This window comes from Choloepus didactylus, chromosome 23 (genome assembly GCF_015220235.1).
Source record: "Choloepus didactylus isolate mChoDid1 chromosome 23, mChoDid1.pri, whole genome shotgun sequence".
Taxonomy (NCBI): domain Eukaryota; kingdom Metazoa; phylum Chordata; class Mammalia; order Pilosa; family Megalonychidae; genus Choloepus; species Choloepus didactylus.
In genome coordinates, this window is record NC_051329.1 from 16,244,257 (window position 1) to 16,268,704 (window position 24,448).

The 24,448-nt window shown below is 53.3% G+C and overlaps 2 protein-coding genes across 3 annotated transcripts in view; both read right to left on the bottom strand.

Annotated features, from left to right (window-relative positions):
• The window catches only part of TESC (tescalcin), a 67,905-nt gene extending 53,162 nt beyond the window's left edge, over positions 1–14,743 (bottom strand). The window contains exon 1 of one of the 2 annotated variants that reach the window (XM_037816890.1): positions 14,578–14,743. In XM_037816890.1, the coding sequence (XP_037672818.1) occupies positions 14,578–14,635 (58 nt within the window). In that variant the 5' untranslated portion in view covers positions 14,636–14,743. The other variant, XM_037816891.1, reaches the window with a different exon arrangement.
• Positions 14,744–17,755: 3,012 nt separating this feature from the next.
• FBXO21 (F-box protein 21) overlaps positions 17,756–24,448 on the bottom strand; it is a 64,297-nt gene continuing 57,604 nt past the window's right edge. The window contains exons 17-19 of the mRNA XM_037816664.1: positions 23,462–23,671; positions 19,855–22,743; positions 17,756–19,767 (exon numbers count right to left, since the gene is read on the bottom strand). The gene's annotated coding sequence lies outside the window, so the exon portion shown is untranslated. The remainder of the gene's footprint in view (positions 19,768–19,854; positions 22,744–23,461; positions 23,672–24,448) is intronic.

Sequence of the window (24,448 nt, forward strand, 5' to 3'; positions counted from 1 at the left end):
GAGATTTGGGACCCTTGCACATTGCTAGTGGCAAGGTAAAATGGTGCAGCCAGTTTGGTGATTCTTCAAGTTAAACAGAATTACAATATGATCCAGCAATTCCATTCCTAAGTATCTATCTTAGATATTTAGATATCTTAGAAGCAACTGAAATCAGGTATTCAAACAACAACTTGTAGACAAATGTTCATAGCAGCTCTATTCACAGTAGCTAAATAAAAGGTAGAAACAACCCCAATGTCCATCACACGACAAATGAACAAAATGTGGTCTCCAGATACAACGGAATATTATTCAGCTGTAAAATGAATGACGTTTTGATGCCTTCTACAACACGGATGAATCCTGAGGACATGATGCTAAATGAAAGAAGCCAGTCACACACTGCCTGGTTCCATTTATAAGAAATGTCCAGAAGACAGAGACAGAAAATACATTTAGTGGCTGCCAGGGGCTGGAGGTTGAAGGCGGATGGGGAGCGGCCACTAATGTGCACCAAGTTTCTTTTGGGAGATATGAAAATGCTCTAGAATTAGACTTTGGTGATACTTGTATAACATAGTGAATATACTAAAAGCCACCGAGTTGTACACTTTCAAGTGGTGAGTTTACTAAGCTTTTTCTTCCAGAAACTTAAATCCACCAGAATGTTCCTATGCCAGACAAGTCCTAAAACCCAGAGGCAAAAGCCTCTTTAAGAACAACAATCAGATGCAGCCCCTTCCCCGTACTGTCAACACCCCCTTTCCATATGAACAAGTTAGGGTGCTCACTGCCTAGACACCCTGAGGATGGAGAAAGAGATTAAGTGAGAGGAAGGCAGAGCAACAAACAATATTTAACAAAGGTCTATGAATACTGAAACTTTATATAAATATATATATATATTAGATGTTAGGGTGTTGGAATATCTGGAAGGAGGTAAATGACGTGGTGGAACTGTAGCCTGTAGCATCCTTTGAAATCTGCTCTATAGCTGCTCACTGAATTGTGTTTTGAAAGTCTTCACCTTTCTGTATACACCCTATATTGCATAACAAGGAAAGAGCTGAAACTGTGGAACTGCAACCATAATAATTTTTGAAATTACCCGTGTAACTGCTTGTTGAACTGCACATCAAGAGTTGACACCTTTCTGTATGTACGTTATATTTTACAATAATGGAAATAGCAGACATTCTGGAACTGCGACCCATGACATTCTTTGAAATTTGCTAACTACTTGTTAAAGCGTACTTTGAAAGTTATCACTGTTAGGTATACATGTTCAAGTTCACAATAAAAAATGCATAAAAAATGGTGAGTCTTATGGTGTGTGAATTATATCTCAATTTAAAAAAATATATTTAGCCCCGAGACCAACCGAGGCAACTAATGCAAACCCGACTCTCTTGAAGCAGGAGTTGAAAACTTTAGTGTCTTTGGGGCCACAAAGGTGGTAAGTTGGCAGTGGGGGGGGGGGGGGGCGTGCAGGTGTAAACCAGAGCCCCTTACCTGTCTAGGGGGCTGCCACCTCCCCTTCCGGCCAATGGCTACCACATGGGGCCAGAGGCTCCCATTTTTTAGGAGGAGACAGAAATCTGCTTGGTTTAAACACTGGAATTAACCACAAAAGGTTTTCAGTCCCGCAGGCCAAGCCCACCGCCCCTGCCTAGGCTGTGCTGCTGTGGACACCGGCCTGCAACCCCTGCTGGGCTGAACCAGGGTGAGGGTGGGAGGAGGGTCACCGACAGCAGGGGGCCAGAGACAACATCAGGAAGAGGGAGGATGGGGGGAGTCTGGGGGCCGAGAGTGAGTCTGGAATCCCAAGTGCCCCGGCAGACCCCCAGGGAGGTGAGCCTCCCCCACCTGGAAGGGAAGTGAAACCTCCGCTTCACCCCCATCCACTCCTGAGTGGCCAGGACCGTTCAAGCCGCTGTTCAGGGGCCCACGGGGGCTGTAAAGTACCGCTTGTGCCTTCCAGACGGCACTGCCCGTGGCCCACCTGTGCTCAATCCCCCTGACGGATGCCACCTGCCACTTGTGCGGAGACATTTACCCAGCACCTCTGGTTCACTTGGTGCCCACCAGGTGCTGGGATGAAGGTGCAGAGGGTGGAGTCCTTATCTACTAAAACTTACATCACCTCTTCAGGATCCAGGGAAATCGATATGGTGTCAGCTCCCAGGGAGCACCAGGGTTGGAGAGCAGCTTCCGGTCCGCGAGACAGGACAGGAGGAGGAGGCAACACCAACAGAAGCCTGAAAGCCCAGTGGCAGGACAGGCAGGGGGGGCGGAGGACACAGGCTTGGCAGAGGCTCAGCAGGCGGCGAGTTCTTCAGCGCGGGTGGAAGGCAGTGTGCAAAGTGCGGGGCAAGGGGAGGTGCATCAGGCCAAGGCGTTTACGGAGGATGCGAAGCCAGGGAGCAACAAGATCTCGCGTGCCTGGCAATAGATGGAGGGTGGCTGCTGAGGAGGAGATGAGAGGCGAGGCCGGGGATCCGGGAGGGGGCTGGAGGTGGGAGGACCGCTGAGACAGGCTCACTGCTCTCTCAAGGGGTCCCCCAGCTGCCCTCCCTCCTGCTTTCTCTGCCACAGCGTCGCCCTAGATGCAGGCCCCGGGACACATCACCGGGAAGGCCTTGGGACTTCCAGGGCCCCCAAAGGTCTCCCACTTCCCACCTCCTACCAGGCTGGCCAGGACACAACCCCAGCACGGACCGCAGGCCCGGGATGCCTAGGTGAGCCGGCCAGCCAGGAAGGCGGTTACCGGCGGCTTTGCCAACGGGACGGCGGGCTGTGAATTCCTGGTTCCATGCAGGACTGACCGTGCTCTCCTGAGCCAGACCCCCAGCTCCCTGGGGCTGTCTCCTCCTCCAAAATACAGAGGTGACAGCAGCAATCTTCCTTCTGAGGTGGTTCGTACAGTGAAACCACCAAACCACATAAACACTATTCACAGCAGCCAAAGGGAGGACACGGCCCAAATACACGTCCCTCAGCTGCTGAATGGATAAGCAAGTGGAGTGTTGCTGCAAATGGAGCACTGTTCAGGCACAGAAAGGAAGGAAGTGCTGCTACACTGACGAACCTTGAAGACGTGACGCAAGGGAGCGGAGCAGGACACCAAAGGACAAGTATTGCACGATTCCACTCCTGTGAAGCATCCAGAGCAGGCAAATCCGTAGAGACAGAGAGCAGGTGGGTGGTTGTCAGGGATGGGAGGAGACGGGGTTGGGAGGAGGAGGGAACGGGGAGTGTCAGCTCCTGGGTACAGAGTTTCTATTTCAGACGAAGAAAAAGGTTCTGGAGCAAGACATCGCTGATGGTTGCACAACACTGTGGATGTAACCGAGGCCACTGAATTACACACTTTAAAACGGTGACAATGGTAAATTTTACGTCACGTGTATTGTACCGCACACACACGCACACACATGCACAGAAGTCACGTGCACGCTTCACTCCGGACAGGCCTGAGAAAGCACAGCACCCCGGAGCCACCGTGATGGCTGTGATGCCCCAAAAGTAGTAATCACATGGACCATCTCAGCTCTTCAGGGGGCTCGGGAGGGGAGCGGTAAACTGTTGTTTGCCACCTGGGGCTACAGCCAAAGCAATGACTAATGCTGGGCCAAGGGAGGAGGGAGGACGGGGAGGAGGAGGAAGGAGGGGGGAGGAGGACGAAGGAGGGTGGAGGGGGGGAGGAGGAGGGAGGAGAGGGGAGGAGGGGGAAAGAGGGAGGAGCAGGAGGAAGGAGGAGCAGGAGAGGAGGAGGAGGGGGAGGGGAAGAGGGAGGAGGGGGAGGGAAGGGGGAGGAGGGGGAGGAGGGAGGAAAGAGGGAGGAGGGAGGAGCAGGAGAGGAGGAAGGGGAGGGGGAAGGGGGAGGAGGGGGGAGGAGGGGGGAGAGGGGGAGGAGGGAGGAGGGGGAGGGGGGAGGGGGAGGGGAGCAGGAGGAAGGAGGAGCAGGAGAGGAGGAGGAGGGGGAGGGGGAAGAGGGAGGAGGGGGGAGGAGGGGGAAAGAGGGAGGAGGGAGGAGCAGGAGGAAGGAGGAGCAGGAGAGGAGGGGGAAGGGATGAGGGGGAGGGAGGGGGAGGATGGAGGGGAGGGGGATCTCTCAAGCCTCTCAGGGAGCTCGGCAGGGGCCGTGGGGCCCATCCCCTCCTGCCTGCCACCTAGGAAATGCCTCGCGATGCAGGTGCTGCTCCTCTCCTTGGAGGGCACATAGGGCAGATATCACAGGCCATGCCCAGTGGGCAGGATTTTAAAATAAACCAAAGATGCCCTCAGGTCCACTCGGCCTAGAGAAGTAAGTCCTCAAACCAATTCTGCTCTCCAAAGCAGCAGCAGCAAAAAAGATTAATTGTTGGCTTTTATCCAGCAACCCACTTTAGAAATGCAAAAGCCAAGAAATTCCCAGTAAGAATCGCCCAGGCCCAAGTCAGCATGGAGATGCCACTTATTTCAGTCTGGGAACCAAGGGTCTCATTGGGTTTTCCCACGCAGGGTGAACCTCCCCCATTCTCGGGACTGGAAGGGAGGCTGAGACGGAGTCAACTGACTTGACTTTGGAACAGTCCCCTCTCACGAGCCACGAAACAGCCTGAAACGCTGTCAGGGTGGGTGTGTGTGACTGCACCCATCACCCGGTACGTGCTTTGCTGTCTACACTCACCTTCCCACAGCTGTGCCCGCTCTTCCCCCTTGCTCTAGAGCAGTGACAGCCGCCTGGGTTAGCATTTACTAAGTGGCAGGACTTGCGCCAACTGCTTTGAATTACGGGGGTGAAGTGTGCCCCCCAAAACGACGTGTTCAAGTCCTAAGCCCAGGTCCTGAGAACATGACCCTACTTGGAAACAGGATCTTTGAAGCTGTTATTAGTTCAGATGAGGCCAACCTGGGTGGGCCCCAATCCAATCCACCTGATGTCCTTCTAAGAGGGAGAAATTGAACACAGGCCGACAGAGACAGAGGGGACAATGCCACGTGACACAGAGGCAGAGAACACGTCAGCAAGCCACCACTGGAAGCCAAGATAGAGAGACACCTGGCAAAGATTCTTTCCTACAGGTGTAAGGGGCAGCACAGCCCTGCCAACACCTTGACTTTGGACGTCTAGACTCCTGGAACCGTGAGACGAAATTGTTACTTTCAGCCACCCAGCCTGTGTTACTTTCCTACAGGAAACCAAGCAAATAAAGACACATGCATTGTCTCATTTCGTCCTTGTAACAGTGCCTACTTTCTAAGGTGGCCATCACACCCATTTTGCAGATGAGGAAATGGAGTCACAGCGAGGATAAGTTGCTGAAGTTCACACAGATTTGAACTCAGGCCTGTGACTCCTGTGTTCTTGTAACCCTCTGCTTAGCTATCGGTTCTGCCAAAATGCAGAAAAGGCTGGAGCAATGAATACATATTTATGTAATTAAAGACACAAAGACATCTCCATTTCAATAGAAAGACTGAAGATGGGGAGGGGAAAAAAGCAGCATGCATCAGCCGAGATTTGCAGAGTGGGTGTTTTGCAAAGCATTTAAGGAGCTGGTTTTCACACCCATCCAGACCCAGCTTCAGCTCCAAATTTATACTGAGGCCAAACCAAGTGGAGATGGGCTTTACCTGAAGCACAAGCCTTATAGTAAGACAATTAGGTAAAGGATTACAGATTCCTGCTACAAGGAGCTAACATGGAAATTCCCTTCCACTACAAAGACTTGAAAACACCGGGTAAAATAAGGAAAAAATAATACACAGTTAAGCTTTAAAAGGAAATCCCCAGGTTAGAAGCAAAGAGGAAACAGCAGCAGGGGGAAGTGCGAGCTGCTGCGGTGGTCTGGAGCTATGCGAGTGACTCCAGGCTCCAGGTTCTGACAGCTGAAGGCCAGGGGCTTGGAGCCCACAGGGCAACAGAGCTGGCCCTGGGTCTGTGTGAGATAGAACCGAGATGTCTGTAAAAAGCTGGATCATAAAAGGCTGCCCCTCCACGTAAGGTGGTCCAGAGAAAGTTCTCCACCAGCCCAGAGAATCAGCAAGGAAGCCATCTCTGCTGGGGGGGTGGCAGCGCACAAAGGAAGGGGCAGGCTTCTGGGATAACCAAAGCGCCAAGCAGGTACCATGCACAAGTGAAAATCCCAACGTCTGTGGTGCAGGAAACCCCAAATTGAATAATTAATGTAAAAAAGTGTTTCAGGACCAGTGAAACCCCTGAGGTACCTAGCAAGGCAAATACACTAGCACAGCAAATGCAAAAATGCACATGTACTTCTGTAGCCCCAGGAACAGGGGACTGTCATGGTGGAGGACTGTCATGGTGGGTGGGGAGGAGGGAGGAGGGCACCCCAGTTGAAGATGAGCTTGTAAAAAAAACAAAAATGAAAACAAAAACCATAAAAGCAAATGAACCATGAAGGCGAAACAGAACAGACTACACTGTATGTTTAAATGATTACAAATAGTGAAACAACATTACACTATGACCAGAGAGATGAACTTGAAAACCAGCTAGAATCTATACACTCCCTCTAAAAAATCATTGAAATGAAGGAAAAAAAAAAAAAAAAAAAACTTTATAGGTTCAGGCAGCAAATCATAATATCCGAAGAGAGACTTAGCAAACTGGAAGACAGATCTAAGGAAATGACCCAGACTACAGCACTCAGCAATACAAAGACAGAAAACATGAGAAATGCTTTAGAGTCCTGAAGGCCAGAACAAGATGATCCAATTCATTTCTAATAGGAATTATTAAGGAACAAGATACAGAGAAAACAGCACAGCCACTGTCAGGCAGAAAAATGAAAATCAGCCCATACCTAGACTCAGCAGAGGGGGGTAGGGAACAGATTTCTGCAAAAAAAAATCAGTGAGACAAAAAACTGACTTCTCAACAGCTGCAAGAGACAAAAACAAAGCACTGAGAGGAACCATCCAGCCACTTCAAATTTTATACCCAGCTAAGTGATCATTCATGCAAGAGAGCAAAATAAAGGCATTTCCACACAAAGTTAACAAGTCACAGAGCCTTGCTGAAAATCTATGGGAAGGTGGATTTAAGAAAAAACTAAACCCATAAAGAAGAGTGGTTGCAAGAACTAAAAGTGTATGCATAAAACAATAATCATGATTAATGTGTAGGTTTTAGAAACAAAGCAAAAACACCAGAGAGTGATGCAAATTAAAGCATGCTAAGACCACTAATACAAGGATAGAAAGAATGATTAATGTTAGACATGTCGAAGACGGGAGGCAAGTCAGAAATGGAATGGTTTACTGAGAAAGGTTATAGGGAGTCCTGAAAAAGATATGGTCAGCTTCTGAAAGGTATATAGTAAAAATGATAAAAATGATTAGTACCTGTCAACCACCACTGAGCACCCGGGACAGGATGATTGCTGTAACCAAATTCTCATTTAATCTCACAACAACCCTGCAATGCAGGTTCTAGTTTGTTCCCATTTTACAGATGAGCAAACAGGACTCAGGGAGGCAAGTCCCTCTCCTATAGAGTAAGAGGCAGTGCCGTGATTTGAACCGTGTCTACCTGCTGGTTGGGGGCCTGGCCGGGTGGCCCTGTGGGACCCTGGCTGAGGCCTTGGGGGACACAGGTGAAGGTGAGACCAGGCCTGCCAAGTGCTGGGTGCTTGCTCGGGGCCCTTGGATCACTGGGCCCCCCGGCATGAGCCTGAGAGAAGGCAGCCCACCTTCGGGAATAACCAGCCTTCTCTCTCCACCCACTGCTTTGCCCTGTGAGTCGACCACGCCAAGGACAAGGTCTCCTGCTTGGCCACCTGCCATCCTCCCCAGGGTACCTGGGCCCTCAGACTTCCTCCACCGCCCCTCCCACCCCCCGGGGAGCTGAGCCCAGAACACCACGTTCCCCGTCCACAAAGCTCACATCATAGGGACAACAAGGGGCCTTTGTGTTCCAGTGCTCAGGTGGCCGCAGCCACCCGCGGAAACCACCCCCTCCACCTTCTGGCTTTATGAATTAATAATCAAGTTGGAACACCCAGCAGTCCGGACCGGCCCCCTCAGCCCCTCACCCCGCACGGTCTTGCCAACGTGAGCAGACGGAGGCCCTGCCTTATCTGCTCAGGGCAGCGGGCACCGGCGAGCCAGAGACATCTCGTTCCCTCAGCTTGAGATAATAGAGACGAAAAGTGCTTTGCAAAAGTAAAAAGCATCTTATCAACCCAGGGGTTATTTTGTCTGTATTGTTGGGCCATGTGGAGTGTCTGAGTGTTGATTAAATTCTGTGCTACATTCTGGGACCATTAACTCACAAAAAAATATCCTAGTGGAGAGGGCAAGTGAGAGAGAGAGAGAGAGAGAGAGAGAGTACTTGTGTGAGTGCGTATGTGGAAGGGGGAGATGAGAAAGACACATAACAGATCTGATTAGTACTAATCTAAAATGCTAGGAAGTCTTGGTGCAGCTTGCCAATTGCTTTCACGCAGAGAAAACAAATTATCCCTTGGAAACAGACACCATCTACCTAGAAAGACCCCAGGAAAGGGAGGGGCACGTTCCTGCCTCTTCCTCCCAGCCCTGGACCTCTCTCACAGGGCTGACCACTGAGCTCCAGCCCCCCGGGGCAGCTCACAATTCTGGAACTTTCTAAATCATCCAGAAACCAATCCTATTTGCCTGGAGGTCCACCTCTTCCCCAGACAATTTAATAAACAAGTGTGTGATCTGCTGCTAACAAGGTTATGGGGTAACAGTACTGCCTCTCCCACATAACACAGCCCTGCAGACTCCTAAAATCTCGGTGTCTATCATCTGGGAGCAGCAGTTTTACCCTGCCCTAGAAAAACCCATGTAAAAGGCCAGGCTTTGAATTTGGGTGTCACATTCAGCATCTGAGTGACCTTGGGCAAGTCACTTCACCTGTCTGAGCCTCAGTTTCCTTATCTGTAAACTGGTAACGAGGAGAGCTCTCCCTTCATTGGGTTTTCAGAAGGATTGGAAGGTAAATTACATAAAGTGGCCAGGAAAGGGGCAGTGGTCCCAAATGCAGCCGGCCCCAGGCACAGGGGCTCATCTGGTCAACCTCCACGTTCTCTAACTGAGGGAATCGGAGCTCAGAGAGGGACGCAGCCGGGACAAGGCGTCTCCGCCAAGCAGCGGCGCAGGAGGCTCCCAGTGGGGTCTGCGATCCACGCAGCACAACGAGGCGGGCCTCCAGGTGCCCTGCTCCAAAGCCGATGAGATAGTCCGCGTGAGTCAGAGCAGGGAGGAGATTTAGGGTAAGGGCAAAATTCACGTGCTGCCCAGCCCCCTCGAAAACTTCCGCATTCTCAACACGCAGGGGGCTGCGCAGGGATAGTCTGCGAACCCCCTTTTACTAACGTGGAAATGGCCACTCAGGGACAACCCCCACGGGGTCACCACCGCTGTGCCAGTGCCTCCAGGGCCTCACGGGCTTGCTGGTTCCTCCCCTACTGGGGAGCCAAGGTTTTTCATGTTTGTTGTTTTATTTTCTGTTTTGTTTTGCGTTTTTTTCCCAAATGTCTTTATCATCATTTTCTTACTGAGGTAGGATCTGCATACAGTGGAATATGACCTTGGGCCCCAGCTTCCAAGAGGCACCCACACACAACTGTGCATCCTACTTCGTGGGGTTTGTGGATGCCCTGAGGACCCCTGGGTAAGCCAGAGTCTACCCCCCCCATCCCCGAAGAAATAGGAAGGAAGGGAGCCCCTTAGCCTGCAGAGACGCCTGTTTAGCTTGAAGAGCCTCAGGTCGGCAGGAAGAGCAGAGTGGTGCTGCAGAAGGGGCCCCTTCCCACATCAGGCCCTCCCCACTACACACCACAGGCGTGGGGCTGCACACTGTCCCCCTGGAAGTTCCCCGAGGGCAGGAAATGCATCTTGTCCACCTGAGGACCCAGTGCCTGGAACAGAGTCGGAACAGAACAGGCACGCGGGGAATGGGCGGAGGCTGTGGTCTAGAGCCCTGAGACCGCACTGCCCCAGGGTGGTTCCCAGGGGCCTGTGTCCAGGGGAAAACCTCGGCCCCGCCCACCCGCCAGACTTGACCACACCAGCCTGCCGGCAGCACCGGCTTCCTCCCCAAATGAGGCTGTTTGGGGGCGAGACCAGGAATTTAATCCTAGCTCTACTTTTCATTAGCCTGCAGCCTGTCATCCACAGGCCGCCCACCTCCTGAGCCTCAACGCCCTCATCTGTGAAATGGGAACGGACAGGGTTTCCAGGAGGCGCCCACGAGCTGAAGCACATCTGGGCGCGGCACACTGTACAGCAGAAGACCCGCTCCAGACAGCCATCAGGAATGATCACCGTGATGGATCTGAGCTCTAGAACTGGGATTTTTTTTTTTTTTTTTCTTTTTCCTTCGGGCAGCTTCTTGGCATCCTCATACACATGCCTGCGGAGCTGTTTTGGATCCTGAAGGAAAAAACAGACCCTCCACCTTTGCCAGCATCCTCCTTTATTATTTCCTTTCAGAGCACCGTGAGCAGGCGCAGCTTGGCGGGGCAGGAAGCGGAGCCTCCTCCAGGCCAGTGTGCGGGGTGAGAGACGGTCTTTGGCCAAAGCTGGGCGGGTCCTTGGTGAGCAATTCCCAAGGAGCCTTTTCTTCTTGTCCGGGCCCATTTCACACCTCGGTCCGTGCACCAGACACAGCTCCGCTCCCGCTGTGGAGGGAGGTGGAGGAGCCTTGGAAAGGCAAGCTCACCAGGCAGACTCAAACACCCAACTGGAAACACCCTCACTCGGAATTTTCATCTGCATTTTAACAATCTAGGTGCTTCGCTTTCTTGGCTCAGAAGAGATGCTTGGGAATACTTGTTGAGGCTTTAATCAATCACTGAAATCCTAACAAGCAAGGAGAGGGCTGGTGGGCGTAACAGACCCGAAGATCCCCCCCCCCCCCGCGTGGGCGAGCTTGTGCTCAGGCCTATTTTTGGTGGGACTGCCTTGGTGTGTAAGCCAATGGGGTGCATCCGATGGGGAAGGGACCGGAGATGCCAGAGGGCTAGTATGCCCAAGGCTGGCTGGCGGGGGTGGCACGAGGTTTTCTGTGGGACTCAGGCTCCCAGGCAACCCTCCTGGAAGTTGTAAAGTCCACAGAGTCCTCATTCCCAGTGGGTATCCCGTACTGCACATGAAGGTGAACAAGACACATTCCCTGCTCTCCCGGAGCTTAGAGCTTTGAGGGGGTGGCAGGTGACAAAGCCTACAGTTATAACATAATGTGATGCATGCTATTACGGGAGCAAACGCTGGGGCTGCGGGAGCCCCGGGGATGGGCGTTTAACCCACAAACAGCAGATGGGGAGTAGACAGGCTGGAGGAGCAACAGCTAAACTGAGCCCTGAATGGTGCAGAACATTAGCTTCATTAAGAGACAGGGTGAGGAATGAGATTTGAAATCTTAACCTGGGTGGTGCCTAAGGAATGCTGGCATTTGTCAATCTCAAATTGTGCACTAAAGATTTAAACACCTTAAAATGGAGAGTGTTTCAGGCAGAGGGAACAGCTCATGCAAAGACCTGGAGGTGAGAAAAAAATATGGGCAGGTTTTTCTGCCTCTCTGGGTTCCTAGAAATCTCGACTGAGAGGCAGCTCAACACAGTGAAAGCAGAGTGGTGGCAAGAAAGTGGAGCTGGGGACCCTACTATGGCTGCTCCTCCAACTACCTGCTGTGCAACTGCAGGCTAGTTGCTTTACCTCTCTGAGCCCCAGTTTCCTTATCTCTAAAAGGGCCATATAATGCTCTCCCCAAAGCATTATTATAAAGATTCACCTTCCAGGAGAGTGCATGCAAAGGGCTCAGCAAGGGCTCAAGGAATGCTGCTGAGCAGCACCATCCTCCTCTCACCCTGGCACTGCTTCCTGGTAGGGTCCTCAGGCCCTCATCTCCACCCATCAGGAGGCGACCAGGCTGATTCTTCACCAAGAAATCAGGGGACCACCTTGGTCCTCAGAGAGGCTGGGGGAGCCCACCAGCCACGTGGCCACACTGGCCTTGGGGTCTTCCATGTACAAATGTGCTTAAGGTGTGGCCAATAATATTAAGTACTTGCCTGTGCTCATTCTAAGCAGTTTACATATATTAACTCACTTCATCCTCTGAACAACACATAAGAAGGTACTATTACTATCCCTATTTACAGTGGGTGACACCCAGGCACAGAGAGCATGAGTGACTTGCCTGAGGTCACACACCTAGCAAGTCCCATTACATCAGGCTCCTGCCGGGACCTGAGCTCTGACCATGGCCATGTCTTCATCTTATACGTTCCCATTTACTGGAGCCAACTTGTCCCTGTCACAGGGTCTTTGCATCTGCTGTCCCCGCTGCCATTCTGCTGATCTTCATGCACTGGCTCCTTCTTCTTATTCAAGTTTCTGTTCCAACATCACTTCCTTGGAAAGACCCTCTGGTTCCACCCTACTCCACCATCCCTCACCACCGCTCCCACTCTTACACCCCGCTACTGCACCTTGTGCATACAGCTTCCCACTTATCAGCCGATTTGTGCACTGTCTGTCTCCCCTTCAGGAGCATTAGTCTTTCTGGGTCACTGCTCAACCCCCAGCCTCTGCCTGATCAATATTTGCTGAATGGCTAAAAGGGCCCACATGGTGCCAGCCCCTTTCAGAGGACTAATGGGGATTTTCTGCCCACCTGAAGTTCAAGAGCTCCCCACCAGCGTTGCCTCAAGACCTCTTCCCCAACCCCTCCCTGCTTTGGGATATGATATCTGAGTTCTGGGAGCAAGGAGGGAAGCCACTCCAGCCACGTCTGGAAAGCTACAGAACAGAACACTCGGCATCTGTCATCTCCACGGGGAGGCCAGACCTGGGAAAGTGACAAGAGCCCCAGCTTGTTCTGTGGCCCCATCACCTGGCAAAGCTGCAACCAGATGGAATTCTCCCCGGGCCACTGTGAGTGCTGCCCGATACCGAGGCTGGCAGCGAGCCCAGCTTTCCCGTGGACATCTCAGTCACAGAGAACCCCTGCCTCAACCCAACCAAACCCAGGGTGGCAGAAGGCAACAGGAGGGCACTCAGAAAATAATAAAAATTGGGGAGACCCAAGAAAGTAAGGGTGAGGCACGTGTGCCCTGGATTTGAATTGGACTTTATAAAACTTTCTGTGTAAGCAAAACTTCACATGGCTTAATGTGAAAATATAAAAAAAGTTTACAGTGCAAAGCTCACTCTTCCGTTAGCTCAACCACCAAGTTCCCCAATAAGTATCCATTATTCTTAATTTGTTGTGCGTCCTTCCAGAGTCTTTGATGTAAATTAAACAATTACAAATATATACACTAATCCCCATCCTTTTTTTTTTTTTTTTACAAAAAAGGGCACCATATCACGTGGATTGTACCACTCCTTTTATTCCTCCAGTTGGAGAGAACTCTGTATTTATGTGTGAGTGTATGCAGTATGTGCATACATGTATGTGTATGTACACGTTTTTTATGTGCACATATATGAATATACAGATATACATATGCCAGTTAAGGACTTCCTGTAATTTTTATCCCATCCTCCAGGTTTGGGGGTCAGAAGGACCAGCCCTGGAGAGCCCTTTCAGCGGACGCACAGATGGCTAGGCCACTCCCTGCCAGTGACCGACTCTGGACCCTGGTCAGCTGCACTAAACTCAAATCAGGTGCCAGGAACCAGCTCCTTCCCAGAAATAACATCCGCAGCTCCCATTTCTTGAAGCATGTACCAGGTTCGAGCAGCACCCCCATTTCACAGAGAAGGAAACTGAGACTCAGAGAGGTAACGTGACTAGCCCAAGGTCACACAACCAGGAAGCGGTGCTGGCAGGGTTCAAACCCGGTAGGTCCGTCGCCAAAGCCACTTTGCTCGACGGGTTTCAGGCCACGCCCCCTTCAGAGCCCGCAGCAGAACCCGGCACCCCGAGGTCTGAGCCAGGGTCTGGGGCAAACCCTGGGCTTTCTCCGTCACTTCCCTGCGGGCAGCTGGGTCCGGCGGCCGGGCCTTCCCGTGCGCCCCGCCGCGATGCGGGTGCGGGTCCCGGGAGTCCGGGGCGAGCTCCGGGAAGGACGCCCGGCTCCCGCAAAGTGCTCTGCGGGCACCACCTCGCCTACGCCTCCCAGCTACCGGGGGAGGTGCGCCAGCCTGAGCCCATTCCACAGACGAGCAGACGGAAGGAGGCGCAGAGAAAAGGACTCACTCGCCTAAGGTCACCCGGCCCGGGAGCTGCAGAGCCCGGCTCTCACCCAGGTGCGGCCGACTTCGAAACTTTCCGCCCCCTGCGCCTCCCGAGTGCAAACGACTTCCAGGTGTGGGCGAGCACACCTGCCGGCAGCCCCGTGCGTCTCCGTCCGGGGCGCGGGCTCTCCCGGGTCCGCAGTTCCCGGGCCGGGGGGTGTCCCCGGCAAACTCCGAGCGCCCCGAGGCCGCGCACCGCGGCACTTACTCAGCATCGTCGCGGGGCTCTCGCCGCAGCCTGCAAAGTGGCAGGTGGGGACCCATTTGAAGGAGAGGGAGACTGAGGCGCAGAGAGGACCAGCCACTTGCCCAAGGTCACGCGGCGCGAAGCCGGGCGGCGGACTAGGAGCCCCGCGCCCGCGGGGTACTCACAGCCGGTCTTGCCCACGAGCTCCCGCACCTCCTCGGACGACGAGTGGGCAGCGCCCATGGTGCCTGCGGTGGGGTCTCAGGGGCACCGGTCGCGCGCCCGTCGCAAGCCCCGGGCTGGTATCAGCGGCACCCCGGCGGGTCGGGACTCGGAGCCGCGTGGGGCGCGAGCGCGGCCTCTTATATCGGCGGCGGCCGGCGCGCCGCGGTCCTAGCGCTCGCCGGCTTCGCGCACTGAGGGGAGGGGCGGGGAGTGGGTGGCCTCGAAGCGCGGGGGAGGGGAGGCAGCTGGGGCAGAAACGGCGGGGAGGGGTGTAGGAGGGATGGGGGGGGGTCAAGGGAACCCACCCCCGAAATTCTTCAGTCCCAGCAGTGGCGGCCACGCCCGTCGCACCTTGTCTCTTTTGCGCTCCTGCCTGGTCTGCAAAGCAGGTGTGAACAGAATTAGATCCGGGTGCGAGGGACCAGACCCCTGGGAAGTTCAATGCTCACTCCCGTCCCACTGCACCTGCCTGGGACAGTGGAGGACAGAGAGCATTCATTAGCTCTATGGGAACAACAATGACGGTAATAATAATAATCCAGCAAGGAGGCGCACTTACTGCCTTGCCCCCTTAGGGCGCCTCTGCGGTGGACTCACTCCCACCCACCGGCTGAACAGGCCTTACAGCCCAGCGGCCGAGAGGGTCTCAAACTTAAAGAGCAGGGAATTTGGGGACCCCAGAGATTCTGACTTGGGCAGGCCATTTCAGCCAAACTGCAGGAAAGAATGTGATGGGGTGTTCCCAAGCCTGCTGGGAGGAATTCTGGGTTATGATGGCTTTAAAATTCTGACTGTGCAGCCAGGATGGGTGACCCAGGCCAGTCCCCCCACCTGTCTAACCATGATCCCTTCTCCTTAAAAGGGGGATAATATTAATTGAGAGGCCCATGAAAGGGGGCTGGCATAGGACACAGTACAAAGGCTGGCGGCTGGGGCATACCACAGAATCATCTCCACCTTATAGGGGAGGAACTAGTGCTCAGAGAGGTTGGGGTTACTCAACCAAGGTCACACAGCGAGGGCAGAAATTCAAAGTCAAGTCTTCCCAGTTCTCAAGGGCAGACCATCATGCTCTACAGTGCTTGATGATGCAGTTGACAACGGTCCATTGTGCATTCAGTGTCTGTCCTGGGTGCCAAGCTGAGTGATAAGAGCTGGGGTGGGGGCCCGGCTCCTCAGGTGCTCACAGACAGGGACTTGGGTGGGCCACCTGCATCAGCTTCATAAGGTGCAGGGTGGGAGTGGGAAGCTGAGAAACTGGCTGCTCCTTCCCTAAGACCACAGCCCCAACCCAGGGTCACAGTCCCCTGGGGAGGGGGTGCTTTCAGAGCCACCAGGAATTTCCTCCAATCTGTCAGAGCACAGAATCAGCTCCCTCCTTGTTGAAAAAAGTTTCCCAGGACACTCCCTGTTTGCATTCCCAGAGCTGGGGCGGCACCTGGGAATCTGCATTTTAAGGCACCCTTCAGTTGACGCTAAGACCTGATCGAATTGGGGAAATGTTCGCTGCGGGGCATCAGCTGGCCTTGGCGAGCTGGACAGCTGACCCTGACACTGTGTTTCAGGATAGAAGGATTCTAGAAACCCAGAGTGGCCTCTGGGGTCAGAAAACGGTTCTCAGGTCCTCTGGGACGAGCAGGCCACTGAGCCAGCCCGTCACCCACAACTGCTGGGAATGATTTTGTTCTGATTTAAAATTTTGGCTCCTGGGATTTCATTACATTAAATTATTCAAGGGTGACATGTATAACCAATGGGGCTCTTCCCCATTTGTGTGTCACAGTTCCCAGAGGGTGGAGGTTAAAGCCCTGGGACCGTGTTCTAGGGCAATGCGGGGGCGCGGGGCAGGTGGCTTTGCTCTGCCCCTCAGGTGAGGGCGGGAAGGCCTCTGACAGCATGGGGTAAAGGGAGACACTTTCCACTCATCTCCTACACCACCTCCATCTCATGCCACCTCTGTCAGTGCCTGGATGAGCACGTGCACCTGCAGTTCCTTCTGCTGAACCCCCTTTCCCTCCCTCTTCCTATTGCTGGGGCCTCTTCAGAGCTCAGTGTAAACATCACCTCCTCTGAGAGGCCTGGGTCTGCTGCCAAATAAGCCAACTTCACCAGCCAACGGGGAGTAGGAAGGCTTGGGAGCAAGATCCTGGGAGAATTTATCCTTAAGGGCGGGGCCCAGAGAAGTTAGCAGGGGCTCTTTGGGGCAGCAGGAAGGCAATAGCATGTTTATGTGTGATTCATTCCATGTTTATTGAGGGCCTACTGTTTCCAGGGCCCTGGCTGCGTCCAGGCCCACACCAGGAGTAAACACTGGTTTCACTCCTAAGGCACTCCTGGTGGAGAGGGGAGCGTGGACAAACAGGCAGAGACAATGCACTGGGGTACAGAGAGGTAAACCCTGGCTGACGTGGGCTTGCGTGGTGCCTACCCAGGCCTGGAATAGTCAAGCCAGAATGCCCCCCAGAGGGACATTGTTACCCCTTAAGCTGAGCTTCAGGGAGCCCATGAATGTCCCCAACTGTGGTCCCCAAGGGACACGTCACAGCCAAATACTGGGTGCACACAGCCGTGGTGCCTGACCCCGCCTGGGCTTTGTCCTCCTTCCCTGGCAGTGATACAGACACCTGGCAGGGCTCTCTCCACACAGAGCCTGCTGCCGCCAGCTCCAGGACGTCATGACTTTAATTCAATCCTACAAATGGATCTCTTGGCGTCAACAGAGCAAGAATGAGGTCTGGAGCTTTGCGTGGGGTCTGGCTGGAGCTGGCTTTATCTGTTGTCTGGAGCCCAGAAGAGGGGCACCCTGTGTGGTGATCTTTATCCTCCCATAACACAGTGTGACCTTCTGAGGACTGGGATGCGGTTTAGTCACCAGGCAACAGCCTCTCTCCTCCCAGGGGACAGCTCCCCCTCCACCGGGAGCCGATTAAAAGTGTTGGCCATAATGAGACTGGTTCCTGGGAGAGCACAAAGGACACCTGAGCCCAGAGATGGTGACAGTGGTCCCCATTCCGCTCCCCCACTTCCCCCCAGGAAAGGCTATGGAGCCAACCTCAGGCAAGTGATTAACCTCCCTGAGCCTCAGTTTCCCCACCTGTAAAATGGCAATGATAATGCTGGTGGTAGTAATAATAACATTATTATTATGTATAGTGATAATAGGGTGGTTGTGAGGGATGGATATGGATTCATATCTGTAAAGTGCTTGAAACAGTGCCTGGCATAGTAAGTAGTGTGCTGGTAAACCACGCTCTGAAAAGGACCCCCAAAAAAGCCCTGATTTGTAGCATTTGCCAATTTCCCTGGTGTAAATATCCATGGCCAATTTCAAGTTACCAGAAGTTTAACAATGGACTTGCAAAATTCCTGAATATTTAACACAATTTGCATTTGCAAGTCAGTACTAACTGGCTCCAGCAACACCCCTGCACAGTAGAGTGTTATTTTTATTCAAATGTTCATTCATTCATTCACTCACTACTGAGTGCCAAGAGTTTGGACACCTCAGTCAACAAGAGGGTCCCTGATATCGGGGATCATGTGGTCTAGAAGGAAAGAGGTGAAACAAACATTGGTGTGGATATAGGTTTTCATTTCTCTAGATGGTCCTTTGAAGACTGCATTTTGAGAAACAGAGATGCAGCAACAGGGGTATTGCTTTCCCTTCTATACATATTGCTACCTGCAAAGCCAGGGGCTGCGGGAGTGAGCGTGAGGAACTAGTTAATAGTGAGGGCCTACTGCATGCCAGTCCCTGCGTGGCTTTCCTTAAACGACCCCATCCAACCCTCACAGCCAGAAAATAGACGGCTAAGCCATTTCTCATTTCCACGTTGTATGTGTGGAAACCGAGGCCCACCTTCACACAGTAAGGCCACGACCGACCCTGGGGGGCCAGACTCCTGTCTCACAAACCAGTGATACCTCTTGCAGATGCTCATCTCCATCGAAGGGTACCTGGCTGGCAAAAAAGGAAGAAAATGGAAGAGCCACTTCTTCCATTTGCTGAATCAGTTTACCTCCATTTAGTTGTGCTACTGAGTTGCCCTTTACTGAGTGCCAAACACTTTGTTATATTATCGTGTGACTCCTCAGCCCCCAGGCCGGGATGCCAGTCTTCTCACGCCATCGTAAGCACGAGGAACCGAGGCTTGGAGGACTGATGCCACGTGGAAAGCTCTTGGCCCACCCATTTTCAGATGGTTTTGTGCCTCAGGATTTCCTGGGTAAAAGATGGTCCAGAAGTCTGAGGCTGGTGGTCTAAGGACCACACCTGAAGACACCTGTGCTACCCCAAACTTCTGGAACAGAGAACAGGGGACTGACTGGCCAACATGAGATCCCTTCAGGGACTCCCCTGAATCCTTACATGAAACGTGCAGCAGGCTGGGGTCTAGGACTGTGCAGGAGGAGTTGAAAGCCCCTTTGCACCATGAAGTTGGCTTCCCCTGGCCTCACCGTCCCCACCTGCCCATCCAGACCCCACCTGCAGGTGCAGGGGGAGACTCCTTCCCAGCAGGCCTCCTCTGCGACTATGAGAAAAATCCAGGCTCTGGCACATTGTCCACAATGACAGACCATCCCCCCGGCTGTCCAGCCTCCAGGCCTGCCCTCACCCTAGCGCTAGTAAGTGATCAGGCTGCGATGTTCACTGGGGCTGGGGTCAAACACTGACTCTGTGGCCTCCAGAGATGGTGCCACTGGCTGCGAACAGCGCGGGCCCGCCCGGGATATCCTGTTGGCCGGATGCCGTCCACTACGGTCATCTCCGCACCTTCCCTGTCGTGTCCTCCCTCCTGGGACGACTGCAGTACAAGTAAGAGCCTAGTGGAGTGCCTGGGAGGAGTTGTAAGTACAAGTTGGGATTCAGAGTAGGCGTCGTTGGTAATTTGGGGCTTACTTGGAAGGGAGGCAGCGAGCAGGCACCTCCCATCGGCCAGCCCGGGCAGGCAGTGGCAGCGGAGGGAAAGGGGGCACCTGGGAGCCACCCCCAGCCCCGCCACCGCGCTGACTCAGCAAACTCCAGACCTGCTTCTGCTGAGGGGGCCAGCTCGCTCCTTCCTGCTGTCCACTCGCAGCTGTCTCTGCAGACTCTCCTGGGGCTCGCTGCCGGGGGCAACGAAGGGAAGCGGAGCCTGCGCCACTGCTTCCTAAGAAAGAAAGCAGCGAGATCTGAGCAGAAGACAAGAGGCTTCCCAGCTGCTCCTTCAATGCCCTTTAAATGGAAGAAACTTCACCTCTGCCAGAGACTCCAGGCTGCGTAGTGGAGGGGGGAGAGGTCTTGGGGGCTTCTGGGTCCCAGACTGCATGGAGACAGGTGGAGATCCTGGACAGGGTTAATTTTCTTGACCTGGAGGAGGGGCTGGCAGTGGTAGAGGGGGATAAACCTGGAGAGTGGGAGCCCTCCCTCCACCAGGCAGGAGCCTAGCTGGAGAAATCCAGACTGCACAGTCCACTGTCGTTGTCACCGAGCAGACAGAAGCTCAGAGAGGTCACACACTAAGGACGTGGCTGGTTGGCCTGGAACAGAGAACTCAGAACAGGGTGTGCATGGTGGTGGTGGTGGTGGTCTCTGGCCATCAGGTTCTCCTGCGTTTTTGCATAAATATGCAGGTTCCTGGGATTTACTGGCACGGCATTTCTGGGGTGACTTTTATAGACACTCACATTGAAGAGGGTGGGCTGCAATCCAGTAGATCAGGGTTCAGATCCTGCATCTGGCCTAAGGCAAGGGAACTTACCCCTGGAATCCTTGGTTTCCATCTGCAAAATGGGTACAAGAGCTCTTCCATGATGTGCTTCCCAAGGCCGGCACACCGCAAGCGTCTGGTCGTCTGGCTCGCTCAGGGACTCTTGCTCCCAGGACAGCTGCTGATCCTGGCCATGTCTCAATGGGGATTGGGTGGTGGGCAGTGGCCACACAGAGTCTCCCTGCAAAAGGGGATGTGCACAGGGGAGAGAGGATCTGCAGAGAAGCGCTCGGGGGTCTGCTGCAGGAGATGGAAGGACAATCAAGTGACCGCAACTTAGCTTGTGCCCAGGGACCCAGTCCAAGCCCCGGGTGGGGAGAGGGGTGCAGACGGGTGAGCTCAGCACCAGGGGTACCTGTGGGCTTGCATGGTCAGCAGGGACAGCAGAGCGCGTGTGGGGAGGGCCCAGCAGCAGGGGCGTCCAATGGAGAGACATCTCTACCAGGAATCCCAGGCACCAGGGAGACCCAGGCAGAATGTAAGGGCACAGGTGAGCTGCCCCTGGAGCTGCCCTCAAACACCTGGAGAGAACTTGCAGGCTCAGGTCCCATCGTGTGCAGGTGGGGGCTGGTCAGCCAGAACCTCTGGGAGAGCAGGGGTGAGGCTGGGGGTGCATTACAGCAAAGTTCCCACCTCCTTGTGTCCATCTGCACAGCAAGCTGGGACCGGCCAGCCTTCAAGCCACACACGCGGAGGGTTTGTCTACCGTTGGAGGGAATCAGAGGGCCCATTTCTTGGATTCCTTCTTTGGTGTTCAGAAGTAACGGAGAACAGTAATTCTTCAAGAATTTCTTCAAGATTAGCGGCAGCAACATGAGGCTAAAGTGTCTTCTCTGCAGGACTTGAGAAATAAGAAGCAGCCCTGTTTGTTGGGGGGCTGGGAGTCCAGGTGTGGAATGATCTGGAACAGCAATTCTCAAACTTCGCCACTTGTTAGAGCCTGGGCACTGTTTAAAACTTCAGGTGTACAACCCATACCCCAGACCAATTAGAACAGCCTCCCAGGGTATCTGGGGAGGACTCTGGTGTCAGCATTTTTTAAGGGTTTAAAAATATATTTAAAAATAATACTTAGTCTTCTGAAAGTAATTTATTTAAGATTATCGGTTGGGAAAAAAAAAAAAGTCACTTGGAGATAACGAACAATTTAGGAACAGAGACACAGAAACTACTCAATCCTCCCCCTTCCATTCCATGTGGCCGGCGTAGACATGAGGTTCTTTTTATGATCCTAAATACAACCGTGGATGCCCATTGCTTACACAGGTTAGTCTTATGGACAAAGGGCCTGCTTTGAAGTCAGGAATTAAAAATAGGTCAGTTCGTGGAGCTCAACTTTGTTGGTCTGGGAGTCAGAGAAGCTCAGGGGCTTGTTTTCACCCGGGACACCTCTCCAGTCTCACAAGCATAGGAAGAAGTCATCATGGCCAATGGGAGCCCTGAGGAAGACGCCTGTCCCAACAGGCTCCTGGCCTTTGAACTCCACAGCCTTAAAAACAGGAAACGCATCTTCTTTCTCTTCAGGCTGGGTCTCGGGGGTGGCCGGCTGCAAAGCCTAGGCGACATGCACACAGCCCCGAAGGGACCCTGCAGAGGTGGAGGGTGGGAGGGGTCGGGGCACCTGGATTTTATTCTAATCCCCCAGGTGATTTCAACATGCCGTCGGGTTTGAGAGCTACTGTCTCTCCCCCAGCTGCAAATCGGACCTTCTTGGGGTGCTGTGGGTAAAGCCTGCCTGGGCCGGGCTGCACCCTCAGACCCACGGAATCAGAATCTCTGGGGATCGGGGCCGGGTGTTGGTGTTTTTAAGGGTGGAGACACACATCTAACCAAACCGAAGGCGTGAGTTCCCTACCAGCCTGAGTCGTGGGTGCTGCGCTGGGTTGTGGGACCTTGGGCTAAGGTCAGCCGCTTGGCAGCTGTGCCCCCAGATGTGGCTCACCGACCCCCATATAGCAAACCTTGATGCTGTTGGTGCCAGCGCCCCCCAGGAAGGGCTCAGGGGCAGCAAGGGCTTAATTGCTTCTCCAGGGCTGCGGTCGGTTCTCCTCGCCTCACTCCACTCGGGGGGCTGCCCCTGGGCTTCACGGGAGTTGCAGCCCCCCTCCCTCCCAGAGGCGTCCGGAGCTGCTCTCCTCGGGGACCCTTGAGGACCCTGGGTTGAAAGGAAGCACTAGGAATCGGCAGCTCCTGTCCGCATGACTTGGGGCAAGTTGCTCCTGTGCTCTGGCGTTAGGATTAATCTCCCTTTGTTCTTTCCTGAAGACTCAGCATGCAGGTAAACACTTTGGGCTCTCTGACAGGCAGGTGTGATGACTTTTAAGATGAGCTGTTAAGCTCCTACTAGATTTTCAGAATCACGTAGGCCGAATCACGCTGCAGAGGGAGGAAACAGAGGCTCAGGGGCTCAGTTTAATGGAACCAGGGGGCAAGGTGGAAATCGTGTAGTCACAATTATTCTTGGAAACCTCCCAGAGGGACGTAAAGTATGGGACTCAGCTTTCTGCACATAACCCTGTACAGTACATACATAAATGTATCTGCAAATGTCCAGGAATGAGCCGTGCATAAAAACTTGCATATGGCAAAACGTAAGTTGAAATGGCATTTTAAGTTCTCAAATTGTTCACCTCTCCCTCTTCTTCCCTCTCTCTCTCCTTCCCTCTCTCTCCCAAGTACCCCCACTAAGGCTCACAGCTCCTGGCAGGTAAACAGGATTTAAACATGGTTTGACTTAATCTTTGTACTCTATCTCTAGAATTTGTTTCAATTCCAGAAAAAGTCAATGATCCCCTCTTGGGCTCTGAGCAATTTCGGGATTGGGGCTCTCCTTCCCTTAAGACCTCAGGGGTTCCAAAACTCTGCTGTGCCTAAGAATCCCCTAGAGCTTCTGGTGGAGCAGCCAAGAGCCGGCAGGAGCAGCCAGGGACGTGCCGGGGTGGGGTCTGGGCTCTGTCCTTTTTAGAAGCCCCCTGGGTGACCATGAGCTCACAGAACTGCTTGGAAAACCTAAATCCAAGGGCTGGCCAGGGACCCGCCCGGTCCCCTCCCCTCCCCTCCCCTGCTGACCTCTGCTCCTTGACCCCACCCTTACTGGCCAGTGTTCAGCAAGAGCGAGGTGGGGGGAGGAAGGGAGACGTGATGGACCAGAACCCCGCGCTCCTCAAGGTAGAGCCGCGCGCCGGGGATCAGCTCCGCCGCTTTCCTGCTCGGTAGCGCCCCCGCAGGAGGAAGGGGCGCGTCTCCACGTGCAGCTGTTGCTAAACTGGGCGAAACCCCACGTTCCCCCAAGCTGCTGCCGCTGCTGCTGGCGGAGAAGAAGGGCGATGCTAAGACAGGCTGCTTGGCTCCCATGGCACCAGAAAGAGTCTCCTGTCAAGCCCCAGCAGCTATTCTTAGTCTTGAGAACACACCTCCGCTCGTTAGGAGTCTCTAGGCTTCAGCGGGCTTTTTATGTGTTACTCAGAAACTTGCAGCGCGCAGGAGTGCTGGTTAAGTGGTTATTTCTTTTATGCAATATGTTTAAAGAGTCTCAAGGGGTGGGCACACCCTCTGTCCCGAGGCAAACCTTGTAAACATCGTTACATTAATAATGATCTCTACCATCAAATGAACTTGCCTACTGCCCTTAAACTAGGCACCTTCAATAATAACAGCTAACACAGGGGCTCCCAAGTGTTACATGTGGAGCACCCTGTTAACTAAGCACACACGGAGTTCAGAGAGTTTTAGTGCAGTTTGTGCAGGTGCACGACCTGGGTTCAAATCCCAGCTCTGAAGACAACCCAATCAAAAATAGACAAAAGACTTCAACAGACATCTCTCCAAAGAAGATATACAAATGGCCAGAAAGCACACGAAAAGATGCTCAACATCTTTAGCCATCAGGGAAACTAAATGAAGACCACAAGGAGATACCATTTCAGACCCACTAGAACAGTTACAGTTTAAAAAATGGAAAATAACAAGTGTTGGAGAGGATGTGGAGAACTAGGAACATTCATTCACTGCTGGTGGGAAGGTAAAATGGTGCAGCTGCTGTGGAGCACAGTTTGTTGGTTCCTCAGAAAGCTAAGAATAG